The 19,997-nt window shown below is 35.2% G+C and overlaps 1 protein-coding gene across 2 annotated transcripts; it reads left to right on the top strand.

The window, feature by feature from the left end:
* Positions 1-513: 513 nt before the first annotated feature.
* On the top strand, positions 514-19,402 carry LOC100377350 (polycomb protein EED-like). Of its 2 annotated transcripts, XM_085505061.1 has the most exons (11): positions 514-631; positions 847-888; positions 2,921-3,235; positions 5,160-5,285; positions 6,216-6,297; positions 8,598-8,689; positions 9,892-10,025; positions 11,100-11,205; positions 12,607-12,765; positions 15,489-15,562; positions 18,273-19,402. In XM_085505061.1, exons 1-11 carry the CDS (start codon positions 533-535, stop codon positions 18,397-18,399), a joined length of 1,356 nt encoding a protein of 451 aa, XP_085361187.1. In that variant the 5' UTR covers positions 514-532; the 3' UTR covers positions 18,400-19,402. The 2 variants fall into 2 exon arrangements, with proteins under 2 accessions (XP_085361187.1, XP_006824118.1); XM_006824055.3 differs by lacking the exon at positions 847-888.
* The last annotated feature ends 595 nt before the right edge of the window (positions 19,403-19,997 follow it).

Below are 19,997 nucleotides of genomic sequence, written 5' to 3'. Positions count from 1 at the left end.
GTTTCAATTTACAATATTCAAATTAATTATATTTAGCCTACTAGCGTATATTTTATAATATCCAGTGCAATTTTATTGCTTAGTTTCTCCTCCCGACCAATCAAATCCGTCCTTTTATAAAACAAGAACCCGTAAAATCAAAGCACCGTAATTTGGAATAGTTTCAAATCAAAAGCGCGAATTACATAATTCAGAAATTCTAACTTGAATGAAAACCCCGAAAATATTGTTTTTGTAACATAAAGATTATTTTAAAGTGACTGCAAACTGAAATAGTTTGATGATTGTTTTTGTTTCAACAGTTTGATTTACTAGGTACAGTATTCTAGTTTTACTGATTTTCACGACATTGCAGCAATTTCGCATATTTCGGCTATTGTTGATCACATCCAACGACATGATAATCGATATAAAAGGTATTTTGTTATTGATTTCGAATAATTCACCTTGTTTAAACAACTGTTTAAAGTGCAGCGACTCGTATGTGTCGCAAAACAATAGTCGTAGTTTTACGGCAGCGCGTGTGTTCAAAATGTCCGACAGCGAGGACGCAAACAACGTGGTCCCCGTTTTGAAGAAGACCAAACTATCAGAGAATGGTTTACCAAATGACAATTCTGGTGATGAAAATGTGAGTTAATATGTCGGTGGTTGCTTAGCCAACGCTTTTCTTGTACAAAGCCTCTGATAACGACCATATTCTGGACGGACGAGGTGTTCAATCGCTAATCGCTCACATTGTTTATGTTATTGTGGTGACTCCGTACACTTCGTTATGTACAGTCCCGGCACCGGTCTCGGGTCTTGATGATGCCATTTAACTGTGTGTTATTTTGTTCTTTATAGTCTGAATCATATTTGTTAGATGAAGTCAAATACAGAAATTCTGTGAGTAGGAATATTAGTATTTTATTATTATTTAATAGTAATAATAACTTTATTACCAAAACCATCAGAGGGTTTAGTATGGTAAATAACAAAAGACTAAAAAAAACAACTAAACAGTAAAAAAATCAACAAAAAAAATCATTTCTATCAGTTGTTAACAATAAATATATAGATAAACACAATTTGAACGGCCTTTGCGTCATCAATTTGCGTCATAAGCGCTTATGCCAGAGGGTGTGATGTATAAGAAGATGGATAATCCAGCCTATTTTTATGATTGCTGTTGTAAGTCGTTCACACTGTCTATATGTAGATGTACAAGTGAATTATGCTACATTGTATGTAATCATAGCCAAGAGCAGAATGATGCTTGAAAGGGGAGGGATAGGAGATGTAAAGCATAATGGTGCTAAGAAAAAAGTATGGTTTTACTTGAACATATTCACATACAATAATTCCTGCATCAGGTGCCTGAAGAAATCAACGTTCAAGAACATAAATTATTATTTAGCTTATTTGTGTGTAAGTGATTGTAAGCTTAAAATATAATTTAAAGAAAAAAATGAAAAATAATATTACAATCTTTGGCTCTTGCTGTTTTAATAAATGATAAGAACAATATAGGGATTATCTGCCTACTTACAATTAGACAAAAGACTGTAACAGTGTGATATTCTTTTGTCTTTCTTACCAGGATGTTGGGCCCCTATTGAGTAAGATGTATTATGGGAGTAACCATATTGTAGGGCTTCATTATATAATTAGTGATAGCTTGAGATGTATATTTTTTCTTCAGTAATGTTTTCACATGCATGACCTAACATCATTTTGAATATCCCATTATAATAAAGCGAGATGTTAAAATCACAAGTTTGGAGATAGATCGCAATCTTAGTTCTTATGATGAATGAGAATGATGACGCAAGAATGAAGGCATCACATTTATTGAAACACAAAGAATGATGACATCATCTGCAGTGAAATACAAAGAATATTGATGTCACTCGCACTGAAACACAAGTAATGATGACATCACTTTTACTAAAACATGAAGAATAATGATGTCATTGAAATGAAAAGAATGATGACATGTCCCTTGCACTGAAACACAAAGAATGATGAGATCACTTATAGTGAAACACAAAGAATCATGAGATCACTTGTAGTGAAACACAAAGAATGATGACATCTTCTGCAGTGAAATATAAGGAATGACTTGCACTAAATGGTCACTCCCACCAAAACTCAAAAAATACAAACATCAGTTCATTGTTATCTGGAATCAGTCTTTTTTGTACCATAACCACAGTTTTAAAATAGTATTACATGTAAAAAGAATGATGACATCATTTGCAGTGAAATACAAGAAATGATGATGTCACTTGCACTGAAACACAGAGAATTATGACATCACATAGAATACAGTTCATTGTTATGTATAATTTGTCGTTTTGTTGCATAAACGTGACAGTAAAATAATAATACTTTTTTTTCTGACATCAAAAAAGTGTATGATTTAAGGATATTTACAAAATGTGCACATGAAAGAGTAGATGCATATGTGCCAAAATAATTGCTTGGCATTATACACATTGTTCATTCATTTTCTCACAATAGACCATTTTCCGTTCACTGCGGCATCCCGCGTTATGCGTGAAATCGAACGTAAAAACAAAGGTCATAGCATTGTAGTGGCATCAAACATCGCGTGGGATTCGACAAAAGTATTTTGGCGGATATTTCCATGCAAAATAATGTGCTGTATGCATTTTAAGGTGGTTATTTTCGATGAAGTAAGTGTATCTAAACGCAATATTTCCCTGTCAAAGATCGGCCTTCGAATTTGAGCTATAATAAAAGAAATTCAAAATTAAATCGTTCGATTTTTGCGGCAGACATTCGGTCCGCGTCTTTCACACAATACCAGAGTTCTTGCAGTTGAACGGAAAATCACCCATAGTGAAACCAGACTATGATGCTCCCTTTCACTAGCATGACCAATCACTGTTGATGTCTCATTCTTCATACCCAGGATGCCGAGGAAGCTCAGAGCACTGCCAGTACCTCTACGCTAGATGACAGTGCATCAAGATCTGACACACCAACAACAATTGGCAGGAGGTACCCCAGAGGCAAGTGGAAAAACAAGAAATGCAAACTGCAGTACAAATGTGCAAACTTTGTGAAGGAAGACCACGGTCAGCCTCTGTTCGGTGTACAGTTCAACACACACTGCCAGGAAGGAGATGCCCAGATCTTTGCTACTGTTGGTAGTAGTCGAGTTACGGTCTACGAGATTCAAGACGATGGTGGAATTAAATTATTACAGGGGTATTGTGATCCTGATGTATCCTTATGCATTCTCAGTACTGGTATTACATGTATTATTAATTGAATATGAACTATCATGTATCATCAACCACACTGCCTCGTAAACAGACGAATACTTCATTTGCACTATTGGTAGTGCATGCACTTACGTAAATGACACTCAGACAGAGGTGTGTCCATCAGAAGTACATGTTTAAAGCGAGAAGGTCATCACCTGCACACGTGCGGGAATTGAGTCCCAAGTGGCGATAACAACACAAGCAAAAAATGCAAATGCTCATGGGTAGATGCTTGTTTGTGAACAGTGACACGCTATGGCCACCTGACGCATGCACAGGTTACGACTCCCTCACTTTAAAAGAAGTGCACAGAAACCAAAAATTTCATTTACTGTATACTGGACAATTAAATTAAAAATTATTTTAGCCATATACACCTATCATTTATGTAAGCACTCTAATAGAGAAAATTTGGTATTTTGATTGTATCTATCATACAATGTAATTTTTAATAATAAGAAAATAATATAACTTTTGTTTTATGTGTGCTTCTAGGATCTAGCAATATAGTACGAGAATCGTCAGTGGACATCAAATTCAGCATTATCACGAATGTCACACTGATAATACAAGTTGTTCTGCAAAAATCTGTTGGTGTTGAGTGAGAATGAAATTGAATTTATCCTGACACAACACAAGAAAATGATACAAGAATGGTACATGCATTAAAAATGTTGAGAGACACGTCTATGATGATTTGTTTCACAATCCGATTGAAAATGGCTGACCGGCAACCATCAAAGTCTGAAAACTTGTGGATTGGCTGCCATACATATGGCATGCATTTAGCCATATCTAATTCGTTTGGGCTTATCCAGCTTATACTTCACACATACCCAGTACATCATATCGGATATATGCACATGTATTGGTTTCATAATTTGATTCAAGTTTGCCGAATGGTGCGCATTTTAATGTCAAAATGCATAAAATTCCCTCATTTTCACAATTCTAGAACTGGGTCTCAATCGTGCATGGACATATTTTGTTCAAATTTAGTAGTATTGAACATAATAGGAACTTGATTGGGCCTAAAATTGCTGACTGGTGAAATGCAGTTCCTGATCCATATATTCAACATGCTTGGACCGATCAAGTTCAAACTTCACACAGACATCTTATTGGATAAACACTCATGCATTTTTTACCATCAAATTCAAAATGACTTACTGGTCATCTTTTTTAAACAAATACAGTTGCACAAAGCCATATCTCATACATGCCTGGACCAATCATGTTTAAATTTCGCGCATACATCACACATTTGGTCATTCATATATCTTTTGTCTATAATATTATGTCGTTGATAATGACTTGATAATTCTCATTGCCTGAAAGTCTTGTGAATTGTGAATAGAACCAAAACTTGATCCAAGTGTTTAAAATATGATAGTCATAGCAGTGCATGTACGTATTTTTCACGTAACCAATGAATGTATTCATGTGGATAGTGTACATCATCACTGGTGTTCGTAGTGCTCAACTAAATTTTACCAATTACCTGTGCAAATTTTGTACAGGAAGCGCCATCTTGATGGAATGTAAGAACCAATCAGAAATAGTCTAACTAAAACAGGCTGTGTCCTTCTATGTCTGTAACATGAGTTCTCATTGGTTTCTGATTCTACAAGATCTTTTATCAAGAAAATTGTCAGATATACTTTAGTACGCAGGTGGTCGTATACATGTATAAGCGATTAAATCCACATTCTGATTTTAAGATTAGGTTGTTTAAAAGTGCGTCTCCTGCCTTTGTATATGGATTCTGAGAAGCAACATTTGAATGGAATACAACTCGTATGTTCACTATTTATATAATATAGGTGTGCATCATTGGTATCTGTCTTTGTGTTCTCCTTAACATAGTGTATCATTACAAAGGCTGATGAAAATTATTACACTTGTGCCTGGACAATAGAGGAAAATACTGGTGCTCCATTGTTGGCTGTAGCAGGGTCAAGAGGCATTATCAGACTAATCAGTCCTATTAGCTTACAGTGTGTGAAGGTAGGTTGTTATGGTTTGGTTAGTATTGGTAGGTCAAGAGGCATTATCAGACTAATCAGTCCTATTAGCTTACAGTGTGTGAAGGTAGGTTGTTATGGTTTGGTTAGTATTGGTAGGTCAAGAGGCATTATCAGACTAATCAGTCCTATTAGCTTACAGTGTGTGAAGGTAGGTTGTTATGGTTTGGTTAGTATTGGTAGGTCAAGAAGCATTATCAGTCTTGTCAGTCCTATTAGTTTGCAGTGTGTGAAGGTAGGTTGTTACGGATTGGTTAGTATTGGTAGGTCAAGAAGCATTATCAGACTTATCAGACCTATTAGCTTATAGTGTGTGAAGGTAGGTTGTTATGGATTGTTTGATATCAGTCCTACATGTATTAGATTATAGTGTGTGAAGGCAAGTCAAGAGGCATTCTGAGCGCATTGCAGATTCATCAATCCTATTAGCTTTGTGAAGGTAGGTCTTTATTGGTGTTTCAAGAGGTGTTATTAGACTTATCAGTCATATTAGCTCACAGTGTATGAAGGTAAAGACAAAGCATTGATTGCAGCATGTAATTAATTATGCAAGTTTCTGATAATTAGTTTTATATTCAGTGTTATTTCTAACGTGCATATAACTATTAATTTTATTTTTGTAACTTTTAAAATATTTCATTGGCATCATCAATTAAGGATATATGCTTCAGAGGAATCACCATAGATACTTAAAATGACAGAAAAATAATACATTGAAAAAGAACAGTTGTTTTATTCCATAACCCTTATGTGGTTGAGTCAGTGTACAAGTACACGAGACTAGCAAGATTAGGGTTAATATGCAAGACATGTATTTATGTTCTCATCAATGAGTTCCACACATTGCTGAATGCTTTATTATCCCATCACACATTGATCAGTTAATAAAATATTACTGCGTTTTGTTTGATAGCACTATGTTGGACATGGCAATGCAATAAACGAATTGAAGTTTCACCCACATGATCAGAATCTTCTTCTGTCAGTCAGTAAAGGCGAGTATTATCTTGTGGAGTGACACCACAGTATAGTTCCTACAGTTATCAGGTTTCATGCATGCATGCATGCATTTATTGCATGCATAATTATTGCATGAAATGTGGATGTGTCTTGCATGCATAATTAATGAGAAGTAGATGTGTATTGTATGCATAATTAATGAGATGTGGATGTGTCTTGCGTGCATAATTAATGACATGTGGATGTGACTTGCATAATCATTTAGATGTGGGCATGTCTTGCATGCATAATTAATGCGTTGTGGGTGTGACTTGCATGCATAATTAATGAGTTGTGGGTGTGTTTTGCATACATAATTAATGAGACGTGGATGTGTATTGTATACATAATTAATGAGATGTGTCTAACATCTATAATTAATGAGTGGGCGTGTCTTGTGTGTATGATTTATCATACGAGTTTGTCTTACTTGCATAGTCAATGAGATGTGACTTGCATGCATAATTAATGTAATGTGGGTGTGACTTGCATGCATAATTAATGAGTTGTGGGTGTGTCTTGCGTGCATAATTAATGACATGTGGGTGTGACTTGCATGCATAATTAATGAGTTGTGGGTGTGTCTTGTTTGCATAATTAATGACATGTGGGTGTGATTTGCATAATTAATGTAATGTGGGTGTGACTTGCATGCATAATTAATGAGTTGTGGGTGTGTCTTGCTTGCATAATTAATGACATGTGGGTGTGATTTGCATAATCATTTGGACGTGGGCATGTCTCGCATGCATAATTAATGTGATGTGGATGTGACTTGCATGCATAATTAATGTAATGTGGATGTGTATTGTATACATAATTAATGAGGTGTGTCTAACATCTATAATTAATGAGTGGGTGTGTCTTGTGTGTATGATTTATCATAGAGTTTGTCTTACTTGCATAGTCAATGAGATGTGGATTGTATGCATAATTAATGAGATGTGTGCGAGTCTTGCGTGCATAATCAATGAGTTGTGGGTGTGTCTTGCGTGCATAATTAATGACATGTGGGTGTGATTTGCATGCATAATTAATGTAATGTGGATGTGTATTGTATACATAATTAATGAGGTGTGTCTAACATCTATAATTAATGAGTGGGTGTGTCTTGTGTGTATGATTTATCATAGAGTTTGTCTTACTTGCATAGTCAATGAGATGTGGATTGTATGCATAATTAATGATATGTGTGCGAGTCTTGCATGCATACTCAATGAGATGTGGTGTGTCTAGTTTGCAGTCAATGAGATGTGGGTGTATCTTGTTGTGTCGTCACTGGAAGCGCTGTCCCAGCACAAACCTGTGTCATATGACGCCTTACTAGCCGATTTTGGCTAAAATTCCGCTCCGCCGCCTCTTTACAACAGTGTTTATACGCGGAACTTGATATTGCTTTTTACAATTTGGGTTGCCTTTTAATCACATATTATAGTGAAATATTGTTTATAGAGTGAAATATTATTGTCTTACATAATTCAATCTTTGAAATAACAGAAACTAACACATAATAACGATAATCAAATTTGTGTTTGAAGTTCGAAAGTAATTGCGTTATTTTCGGTTTCAACTAGTTCGAAAATAGAATGTCCTTGAGCGCAATAAAATCACGCGTAGAACTCCATCCGAACCAGACTCTAGCAGCGTAAACTTATTGCAATTTGCGCGATTTGGGCCCAGTTTGTTCTTACAAGTTTTCTAAGTTTCATTTATCATTATTTAGTAAACAGGTCTCTGAAACGATTTAATATATCCGTAAAATACGTGTCAATCGACGATTAACTTCGAAACGTTGGAAATTTCGAACAAACTCCCGGCACACCTAGCGCTATATGAGTCAGATCGATGTAGAAGAACTGCAGCGTCAATGGGGTGTGTCTTGCATGCATAGTCAATGAGATGTGGGTGTATCGTGCGTGCATAATTGAGATGTGGATATATCTTGCATGCATATTTAATAAGATGTTGGCATGTGTTGCTTGCAGTGAGATGTGGGTGTCTATTTTGTGCATAATTAATACATACAAAATGTGGGTGTGTCTTAGCCTTATAATCTTGACATTGATTCAGTCATCATTTTGCACCATACCAGTGTTACTATATACATTATTGGACAGAATTTGGCACTATGACATGTAATGTATAGGTGAAAACAAGGCTATTTGCAATAGTGACAATATAAACCTTCAAGCCATTCATCTAGATCACTACCTGTAATTAAAAATTTCTGTTATACTCAGTCTGGCTGTCTATCCATGTTTGTTTTTAATCTAATGTTGCCTTTTATCTTTTGTAGACCATTCTTTACGACTGTGGAATATCAAAACAGATACATGTGTTGCCATATTAGGAGGTATTGAAGGACATAGAGATGAAGTACTTAGTGCTGTAAGTATAACGCAACCAGTGCTTAACATCCCCTTGTTCTTTTGTCGCGTTTCTTGCTTTGGGTCTGGCTTAAGCACTGTAAATTCTATGATCACCTAGTTTTTTGTTCTTATTATAGATCAGAAGGATGAACAAGGCAAACTTTGCTGTCATTCTCATTGTTGTCATTTTTGTTGACGTCGTTATTTCATATAAGTTTCCTACTGACCTGTTATAAAATTTGTTATAAATAACAACATAATTTTAAAAAATAAGTGAAGTAAATATATAAAATAAAATACATGACGTACAACACATCAGATTTTAATCGGATTGTTTTCTGGACCCAGAAGAGCTATTTATCACTTTTCCAATAATATCGTTTTGACAAAATTGTAATAGCTTAGATCCCCAAATTTCTCACGTTATTGTGCTCAGTAGGCCAGACATTGTTTTATCAGCTCACTCACTGATTGCTCACTTGTTCATCACATGCAAAAATGAAGACCAAAAAGAGCTAATTATTATTTTTTCAATCCATACCATTTTGAAAAAATGTTATAGCAAAACTGCTCCTAATCACCCATGTTATCTTGCTCAGGAGAGCCATTTTTAAATGCTGGGGTGTGAAGCAAGTTGTGTTATATCTGATGGAGATCTTATAGAAATTGAAAAAGAGTTATGTCAATTGTTCGATGATTACACACAAAATACTGTAGAATACTTTATTTTTGCTTGGAATTTTTTTTTGCTGTTTTCGCTGAAGGGATGATTGCGTGATAATAAAATCCAGCGAATATATTTTTTTCCTATATTTTACATTCAACTCATCAAAAATCAGTGAAAATAAATTCCATACAAAACACCCAAAATGCCTTTTCAGCGAAAATTAATTCCAGTTAAAATAAAGTATTTCACAGTACATAAATTTCTAGAAATTATAATGCAAATGAGTGAGCCAGTGAAAGATCTACAGCTTTCTGTGCGACTACTTGATTAGTACAGATATGGAATAGAATCTTCATTGCCAATCTTTATACACTGATATTAAAGGAAACATCAAGCCAAACAACATAATGACCCCTCAAGAAAAAGCACCACAAATGTAGGAGAATGCAATTTACAGTTTTTTTATATCACTTTTCGTTGTCTAGATATTCAACTTTGTATCAGTATTATGTAGTCAGCTATTTTGATTTGATGGCTGGGTTTGTTTATTTCAGGACTTTGACTTGGATGGAAAGAAAATCATTTCGTGTGGAATGGACCATTCTTTAAAAATCTGGAATTTGGATACTGGTAGAATACAAGATGCTGTCAAGAGATCAAACGAGTACAGCCACGGCAAAACGGAAGTGTAAGTGTATTTTTGTCTTTGCAACGCCACAGTTTTCTCGTGCATGTTCGATCCCGCATGTTTGACATGCACATTCTTCAATTTTAAAGCGCGGTAGTCGTTACGCTGCACATGTGCGACATTTCTGTTGATAAAAAACGTCCCACAATCCAGTGCACTCTTCAAATGAAAATCACAAGTATGAGGTTTGACCTGGGCGCGACTTGCACTGATTACCGCCACCTTCCAATAACATGAAAATTAATTAATTAAAGCTTGGAAACGTCTCAGTTCGTACTTGTTGATCTGCGCAACAGTCAAAGTCGCCTTCTTTGTTTATATGAGACCCATATATCTCGCACATGCGCAGTGTGACGACTACCGGGCTTTAACAAGTGTAAAATACATTGTGAAATTCAAACATGCATTGGCCGAATGCGATTTTGCACCTAAATCAAGTTTTAAGCATGTACTGTAAAACCATTTATTTTCCCTGACAGTTAATTTCACTATTTTGATGTTTTGAGCATATTCACTTTGTTTTAATTTCACGAATTTGTCAAGGAAACAATGAGTTTTATTGTTATTTTACATGTTAATGTAGATTTAATTTAGTGGATTTTACTTATCAGCGAAAATATCGAAAGTAAAACCCAGTGAATTATTAATGCATTAACAATTAACTGAGTTCAATTTATGGAGGTGTTTCGTTTATAAGTTTAATATTTTTTTTACAAAAGCGAGTCTATGCAGAAAGAGCACAAAAGATGTATAGACCGGTACACCCCAAATATTGACATGTAACTTTTTACTCAAGTTTCATACAACCATTACAAAATTCAGTAATAGATGACTGTGTTTGTTTTGGTGAGCTTGTGTACTATTGAAGTGAGCTCACATATAGTTACTGTTTCAGCGACAGCAAATTTGTTTGTTGAACTGATTTGTTTTGAACAGTGCCCTCTATGGTCAACATCATCTATCTTTCTTCTTTATACAATACATGCGAAAGGTGTTTTATTCCTTGATAAGATTATGATGGTTTTGGAAGAAAATTGCATCTCAAAGTTAAACTGTGCAATTTTTTATTGACAGGCCATTTGCATCGTTATCTGTGCATTACCCTGACTTTTCGACTCGTGATATTCATCGTAACTACGTGGACTGTGTCAGATGGTTGGGTAATTTTGTCTTGTCTAAGGTATGTCTACATCTATCACTACAAATCATTTCACAAATGGGGAATTTGCACACTACATGTTTTATTGGGGCTTTTTCAAGGACATTTCAATTATACAGTTCATCCTTCCACAGAGTGTATGTGCGTCATTCAAATATTATTCTGATCATTAGCAAAATACTGTAAAATCTGTATTAGAAACCGCGGCTTCTATTGAAATGATACAATACAACAGAGAGGATGTGGCTTCTATTAGAGCATCTACACATATGAGAAATGATGATTTTTTGGTTCTCAATTGTTTAAAAAGAATGGGTGCAACTTCTATTAGGGATGCGGCTTCTAATACAGATTTTACGGTAACAGGTCCATTTAAAAATTATGACAAGCAACAATTTGTAATAATGAGACAAAAATGTGTTTTTTCATGTGTATGCACCTTCGGTGAAATATTCTGTGAAAAGAGCCATCTTTTTATATCATTTGGGAAGTCAAAAATTCTGTGAAATTTAGAACGGAAAACTGCTTAATAACTTGTGCACTTTGTGAGACTAGCAAAGATTTTAAATGAGAAAACGTTTAATTTTAGAAAGGTGATTCTGGACATGCACAGATGAAAATAATAGTTTGGAAATGAAATACTGTGGAATACTTTATTTTCACTGGAATTAATTTTCGCTGAAAAGTATTTTGGGCGTTTTGTATGGAATTTATTTTCACTGATTTTTGATGAGTTTAATGTGAAATATAGGAAAAAAAGTATATTCGCTGGATTTTATTTTCATGGAGTCATCCCTTCAGCAAAGCTAGGGAAAATAAATTCAAAGTGAAAATAAAGTATTCTACAGTATGTTATTTTGTACAACTTTGATCAAATAATTTGTCCTTCAAACCAAGCATACTCTGTGATTCCAGTATCAATAATTATTTAATAAACTTTTTCAGTTTTCATGTTATTGCTATTGCTAGTGCTGTGATAGCCTAGAATCCAAGAATTTCCAAGACCTCTCCTACAACACCTAGGAATGAAGATCAATAAATGCAATTTGATTGGTTGATTGATTGAAAATGATATAAACCCATCTGGTGATCAAATTACTGTGATCTGTTTAATTTTTGTGATATCAAGAGTGGCAGACAGCAATATTTTGTGGAAATCACAGCCCCTCTGTTGTAAGACCCAAAAGAAATTTGCAATTTGCACTAACTTTGAAATTTGTCACTTGCAACAGTGGTTTACAGTACATTGTATTTGGAAACTGACCAATCAGGGAAGAGTGAATAAATTTGCATCGCTAATGAGATAAACTCATGGTTGCTAGGCATTGCAGGAAATGTCTCACAGACCTTAAAAAGTGCTTAGACTCTAAGCTATTGCTGTGACTTGTGAGAATAACTGTTTTTATTTGTCTCTCATTGCAGTCTTGTGAAAATTGTATCATGTGCTGGAAACCTGGCAGTATAAATGATTCACTTGATACGATACGACCGGCTGAAACCAATGTGACAGTTTTGCATAAATTTGACTACACTCAGTGCGATATCTGGTACATGCGATTCAGTATGGACTACTGGCAAAAGGTAAGAACTGTATGGTTTCCCTGTTACACTATAGGGAAAAGTCTGCAATAAGTTTACAATCAGAAAATGTTTGCAATTTGACAGTTTGAGGGCACTGCCATTGTCATTTGTTTTCTTGCTATAAATTTGATATCATTCATTGTCACGTGCATAACATGTGTATCTCCATAGTACCATGAGATACAGGTTTTTACTCTGCTGTTATACATTCTATATAGTATATACCAGGAGTTTGACAAATGCATTTAATAGCAGGCCATCATCATGTAACAACAGGCCAAAAAAAATAAAAAGGCTCTCAGCAGTGCGAAGTGCTGCAGCGAGACCGGCGTAGGCGATCAAGAGGGCAGTGAGTAGATGACCAATTTGGGCTATAGCAGGCCGTATGGTCGGCGGCCGGCTCTTAACGAAACCCCTGATATATTCTACACACCAAAACATCTCTTATTACGGTATTCACTGGTCAATGGTTTTTAACATCAAATAAAAAACGGGGACTGTGAATTGTAAAATACCGTAAAATCTGTATTAGAAGCCGCATCCCTAATAGAAGTCGCACCCATTCTTTTTGAATAATTGAGAACCGTTAAAGTCCTATTATAAACCGCGGTTTATATTACAATGTATCAATTTAAAAATTGGGATCAAAAGCTCAAGTTCGGGGTGCGGTTTCTATTATGTACATATTGCAATCACTAAATGGGCGTGGTCATTTTTTGTTCACAACACATGCACAAAACAAACAATACACCGTACAATCTCTTGAATAGGCGTCGGGGAAGAGTGAAAGGCCTTATTTTGGTTCTAAAGTAGGCGTTACGAAATGTTGAAAAATTACAGTCAATCAAAAAAAAATTCTACATGATACAAAAAATACTCAGTATTTTTAATGTAATATGCATTTATTTTTTTTATTTTTCTTGGTAACGAAAAGTATATTCAAACAGAAGTTTCAAATAAAAACACGAATGCACTGCTTAGTAGCAAATGATCACATAACGGTAGCTCGATCCGGCCATGCTGCTGGTCACAAGTGAATAACTTACTTGTTTTCGAAGTGTTGATATTGGTGATTATTATTTAGTAGTGATTACAATAACGCACGAAAAATAAATTCGTTGAATTGTTATAAAATGCAAGTAAAATTCAACTTAGTTTCCCCGTAAGCGAATGATTTCAGTCACATGTAAACAGCCGATACGATATCCGCCATGCTTTTGAATGCTCACGTGACGTAGTATTATTGACCGGATAGGTCAAGTCGCTAATTAACCAATCAAAATGCTGGATAGTGCCCACGTGTCTAAATTACATAGCTCATTTAAATATGTTAATGACAGTTCAGCGACCTCATGGTGAACGCAACACGGAAGAGATTTACCGAGAATGTAGTGCGATCTTTTGCCTTTGATTTCCATGGGAAAACGGCATGATTTTTTTTTTAAATCAAGAAATTATTTGTTTTCGAAAGATAAATTATTCTTCAATGCTCAGTTTAACACTTTTACGGTGATAAAAGCTCATTGTCTAAAACTTACGAAACACAGACGTATTCAGAAAGAGTATTGACAGAGGTCGCCGCCAGAACAAAAGCAGTTTCATTGCCAGTCTGACATCTTATCACCGCTGAACAATAAATAGGTGTGAATATTTTTAGGCATGTTGTCGAAACAAAGAATAGGATTAGGAACAATGCCGTTTTGGAACAGCTGGTTGAAACAATGAAGTCAGTCACGGTCTTGTTGAATTGGGGGTGCGGTTAGTAATAGGTACTTTTCAAGTTTTCAATTTTTGTTAAGAACTCTTTAACCCCGAAGCCGGAATTGGTGGTGCGGTTACTATTACGTATGCGGTTTATATTAGGACTTTAACGGTACTTGTTTTTCTTCTAATACTGTGTTTGCTCTCACCCAAACCAAAGATTGCATTTATTGCATGCTAGATCTTTGAAATATGACTTACATTTTGACCACCACAGGCACCTCTGTCATTTACATAAGCACAGTCATTTTTGGATTGTAGGCAACCGAAGTTGCTATGACAGTTTAAAAAATGCTTGTAAAACTGTGCTGTTACATGTTGGATAAAAAAGATCCACACTATCAGGCAAGAAATCCTGGAAAGAAATCAATCATTGAATCCTGCTGGGAGTGTATCCAAGTATGGGACATTGCAAGCAAAGGATATCTGTTAAAATTCATAATTGTGACAAACATTCTAACCAGACAATGGAACCCCCCCCCCCAACACACCCACCCACACACACTCGGTAGTAACATAAGGTAGAAATTTCAATGGAAAATTAGATACAAGTAAGAAGACTGTAAGATGCAGTTAATTAGGTATAGCATTGGTTTCCATGGCAATCATATTGTTGTATTTGTGCTCATCCTAATGCTTCTACCTGTAAGCAAGATTTAATCTAAATTTGTAGCAAACAAGGGGATCCCCATTTGACAACTGAGAGGTTAGCCTACAGGAGTAAAAATTTGAATGAATTTTGGTAATGAATGAAAAATATAAATTTGCATGTTTCACCAAATAATGGACAAGAGGAACCCTACATACAATGACATCATTCACACTCAGTAGTAGTCGAATCAATATTGACCTTTGTGCCAGAACACAGCACATCATTTACCCAGTGTTAGCTTGATGTTCCTTTTTGGCATTAAATTTGCATCTAATTTTGATTTACTTGATTGTGTGTTTTATTTTCTCAGATCTTGGCATTAGGAAATCAAGTTGGCAAGACGTACATATGGGACATTGACGTTGATGAACCTTCTAAAGCAAGGCAAGTTGCTCACTGATATAAAATTCAGAAATTTGTTTTATAAATTGTCTGGAAAAAAAATGTCAGCAATGTAAAATCCTGCCTGCTGGTTCAAAATTAACATTCAATTTAGCAAAAATTTGAAATAATTTAAACTAAAATTTTGGTGAGTTAAAGATCTGGCAATGAGGGTTACCAATAATGTTATTACCTTGCCCGTATTACTGGATTCTGCCGTAAATTCTCCCCGGGGTCATTAAACAGCAGTTTGGGTTTTAAAAAAAAATAAATTGGGACCAAGAAATCACCCAGGGCAATTTTTTGGCAGTTTTTAGCTCCGCTGTCGACTTTGTCGAGCGGAGCTTATCATATGAGTGATTGCCCGGCGTCCGGTGTCCGGCGTCCGTGTCAATGTTTTACCTTTTCAACTTCTTCTTGAAAACTACAAGCCTGAATGCTTTGATACTTGGTGTATATGTACCTTGGGTAGACCTCTCTCAGATTTGTTCATTTCATGATCATATCTTTAATTCTCTAATTTTGGTGAATATTTTTGTAATTTTTGGTAAAAAGTGATATTTTCGACTTCTTGTTAAAAACCAAAACCAAAAGTCCAATTGCTTTGATATTACATATATAGGTACTACATGTGTATCTCTCTCAGATTTGTTCATTTTGTAATGATATCTTCAATTCTCTAATTTTGGTGAATATTTTTGTCATTTTTGGTAAAAAGTGATATTTTCGACTTCTTTTGCTTTGATATTACATATATAGGTACTACATGTTTATCTCTCTCAGATTTGTTCATTTTGTAATGATATCTTAAATTCTCTAATTTTGGTAAATATTTTTGTCATTTTTGGTAAAAAGTGATATTTTCGACTTCTTGTTAAAAACGACAAGTCCAATTGCTTTGATATTACATATATAGACACTACATATGGACCACTCTCAAATTTGTTCATTTCATGATGATATCTTCAATTCTCTAATTTTGATGAATATTTTTGTCATTTTTGGTAAAAAGTGATATTTTCTTCTTGTTAAAAACCACAATCATTTATGGTTAAAAATTATATTTTTGAATTCTTGTTGCAAACAGCAAGTCCCATTGCATTGATACTATGCATATTGTTCATTTTCTAATGATATCTTCTGTTCTTTAATTGAAATGCGCAGTGCTAACAGCGGAGCTATCTCAGCCGAGAGGCTGCTTGTTTAATGTGTTATTTTAATCTTTTCGGGGGCAGACATCCGGGCATTTTCACTGCATGGCAACCATCATGGTGAAAACAAAGCCGACACTGGTACTTTGGGATGGTTGTTGAGACTTCCCTGAACAGTGTAACAAGATTACCCCTGCATGTGTAACGCATATAAATTTGACTGTTGTTTTCTCGAATTTTCATCGGCTCTTCGCTCGGCATTCCACGGTCCTCAGCAAGCGCGCACAGAGCCCATAAAAATGTGTGGTACAGTGATGCGCGTCTTAGCACTTGAAATGTCTTGTGACGTAGCTCCACCCCTGAGGATTCAAGAGTACTGGTATGATGTTTATTTGTATAAGCTTTGTTCGACAATGAGCTGTTATCACTGTAAACGATATTAAATTGTTCTTCAAATGCTCAGTTTATCTTTTGAAAACAAGTAATTTTTTTTATTTAAGAACAAATCATGCTGCTTTCCCATCAAAATCCAAGCCAAAAGATCATACAACATCGGCAAATCTCTTCCGTACTGCGTTCAATAACATTAATATATTTAAATGAGCTATGGTATGGTAATTTGAACACGTTGGCATCATCCATCATTTTGATTGGTTAATTAGCGATTTGGCCTGTCAGTTCAAAGAACAACGTCCAGGTCAAAACATGGCGGATATTCATTTCTACAACACCGAGTGTTTAAAATGCGACCGGAATCATTCGCTTACGATGAAATAAGTTGAAATTTATTTGCATTTTCATAACAATTCAATGAATTTAATGGTTACATGTTATTATAATCATTACTAGGTAATAATCAACAATTGCGAAGCACAGCATGATTGCGCTACCGCGATCATTTGCTAATGCAGTTGTGTTCGTTTCTAATTGAAACTTTTTTTAGAATATACTTTTGCACTAATAAAATGAAAACAAAATAATTGTGTTTGGCGCATGAGGTTCGTTAATGTGATTTTTTTTTTTGAGAAAGATGTTGTGGGTGACACTGTAATGAAATTTTAGGCAGTCTACGTTTTAATTCAGCAAGAAAAAAAATGTATAAAATTTTAGATTAGCTTCTGCAAATAGTTTCTTTTGTTTTGGGTGGTCCAACTGCCGGTGTTGCAAGTCGGCGTAGGTGGATTTTTCAATGAAAATACATGTCCCCAAATAATATTTGATGATCATTTTTTGAAATTTTGAACCAGTCGTGAAATCGCCCAGTGCGTTTTTTTGGATGGGCGAATTTACGACAGAATCCGGTATCATAGATGAAGGGAAAGGTATATAAGGCGAAAATATCCATTCTCATTGTTGATATGTGACATTGTTAAACTTTTTCTTGCAGTTACAATAACCAAAACAGTTTTCATTCAACCACTTTCAAACTTGGATACGGTATTAACCAGTTTAGAATCCTGGCCAAGTTAGATTTCAGTATGTGTTCTATGTGTATTTTTCAAGGTATTGGTTAATTTTCACTCAAAATAGTCTTCTTCTTGTGGTTACAATTATTATTTCAGGTGTACAGTGTTATCACATGCTAAGTGCCAATCTGCTATCAGACAGACCAGTATGACCAGAGATGGCAACATACTTATATGCGTATGTGATGACGCTACTGTATGGAGATGGGATAGAATAAGATAACCTCCCTCGTTTATATAATGGAATATGCCATGGGACCAAACAATGAAATGTGGGAAGTTAGATAAAGATGACCTGCTCATCCACATAATGGAATGTGCCATAGAATTTGTGAACTGTTGGAAGATAGGAGAATAAAGATGACTTCCCTCTTCACATAATGGAATATGCCTTATGATGAATAATGTAGTGTGGACATGTGAAAAAAACAATCTCAATATTCAGATAATGGAATATCACTCACCATCACTATATGGTGAATAGTTAAGAGAACATCCTCTTTTGTATAATGGAATATTCCACAAACTCGCCATTCAGATAATTTAATGTCACTTACCATCACTATATGGTGAATTGTTTAAGGGAACATCCCCTTTTGTATAATGGAATATCCCACAAACTCGCCATTCAGATAATGTAATATCCCTTTTTGTATAATGGAATATTCCACAAACTTCCATTCAGATAATGGAATATCACTTACCATCACTCTATGGTGAATTGTTTAAGAGAACATTTGGTATAATACCCATTATACCCTTTGGTATAATGGAATATTCCAAAAAACTATATATAGAAAGAATGAAATCCTGGTGAAAAAAATTCAATCATTGAAATAGCCTTTTAGTAAACGAGGGACTGCTACAAGACGAGGTTTACCAGTAATACCAAAGCCTTGATGTCAAACCAGATTTATTGCACTGACAAAAATATATGCAAATACATTTATCTGAGTAAGATGTAAAATTTTTGCCACTGACATCTACTATGACTTCAAATTCAGGAATACAACTCTATACCAGTCAATCTAATTATTTTTAGCTCACCTGTCCATGTACCCCAGTAGTTAATTTGGATTTCAATCGAATGACTGGAATAACAGGCACCCCTCCTCTTTTTTGTGACTGAATGTCATTTCATTAGTCACATGGTGCCTCATGCTTCTAATTTTTCAATCCTGTTTTTTTATGTATTATTGGAATAAAGATCTTATATTTGTATTAAATTATAGTGCTGTCATTGCCACATAGCACGGTTACTAGAAGAATTCTAGTAACCATGCAGTGACTGATGTGTAATATAAGGGGACTGTAGTGGACGTCAATGTGAAAACATACCGAGTGCATATTTAGTCCCCGTTATGGTTTGCCCTGTCTGCGTCCGTGATCACCTGTATCTCGAACATGCATGGACCGATTAAGTTCAAACTTCACTCATACATCACACATTATATGGGACATATGCACATGCATTTTTGTCATGATCCGATTAACGATAGCCGAATAGCGGCCATTTAAAGCCGAAAATGCATCAAAATCGCACATTTTTTCCATTCCGAACCCGGATCTCAGTTATGCTTGGACGGATTTTGTTCAAATTTGGTACATACATTAAACATAATAGGACCTTGATGCACGTCATTTTTTTTTTAGATCGGGTTTGAAATGGCCGACTGGCGGCCATTTTGTTTTAAAGAATTCAGTTCTGGATTCGTATCTGAAACATGCCTGGATTGATCGAGTTCAAACTTCACACACACGAGGTAAATCATGTCAAAAATATGTATGTGCATTTGTTTCATGATCCCATTAACGATAACC

The sequence above is a fragment of the Saccoglossus kowalevskii genome, chromosome 11 (assembly GCF_978046115.1).
Source record: "Saccoglossus kowalevskii chromosome 11, keSacKowa6.1, whole genome shotgun sequence".
Lineage (NCBI taxonomy): Eukaryota > Metazoa > Hemichordata > Enteropneusta > Harrimaniidae > Saccoglossus > Saccoglossus kowalevskii.
This window is presented reverse-complemented; position numbering and strand designations above follow the sequence as displayed.

Excerpts from the sequence above, each read along its gene's own strand:
- LOC100377350 (XM_085505061.1), top strand. The coding sequence starts at position 533 with ATGTCCGACAGCGAGGACGCAAACAACGTGGTCCCCGTTTTGAAGAAG. Across the intron at positions 10,026-11,099 it reads AGCCACGGCAAAACGGAAGT|GCCATTTGCATCGTTATCTG; the intron begins GTAAGTGTATTT and ends TTTTATTGACAG. Across the intron at positions 12,766-15,488 it reads GTATGGACTACTGGCAAAAG|ATCTTGGCATTAGGAAATCA; the intron begins GTAAGAACTGTA and ends TTATTTTCTCAG.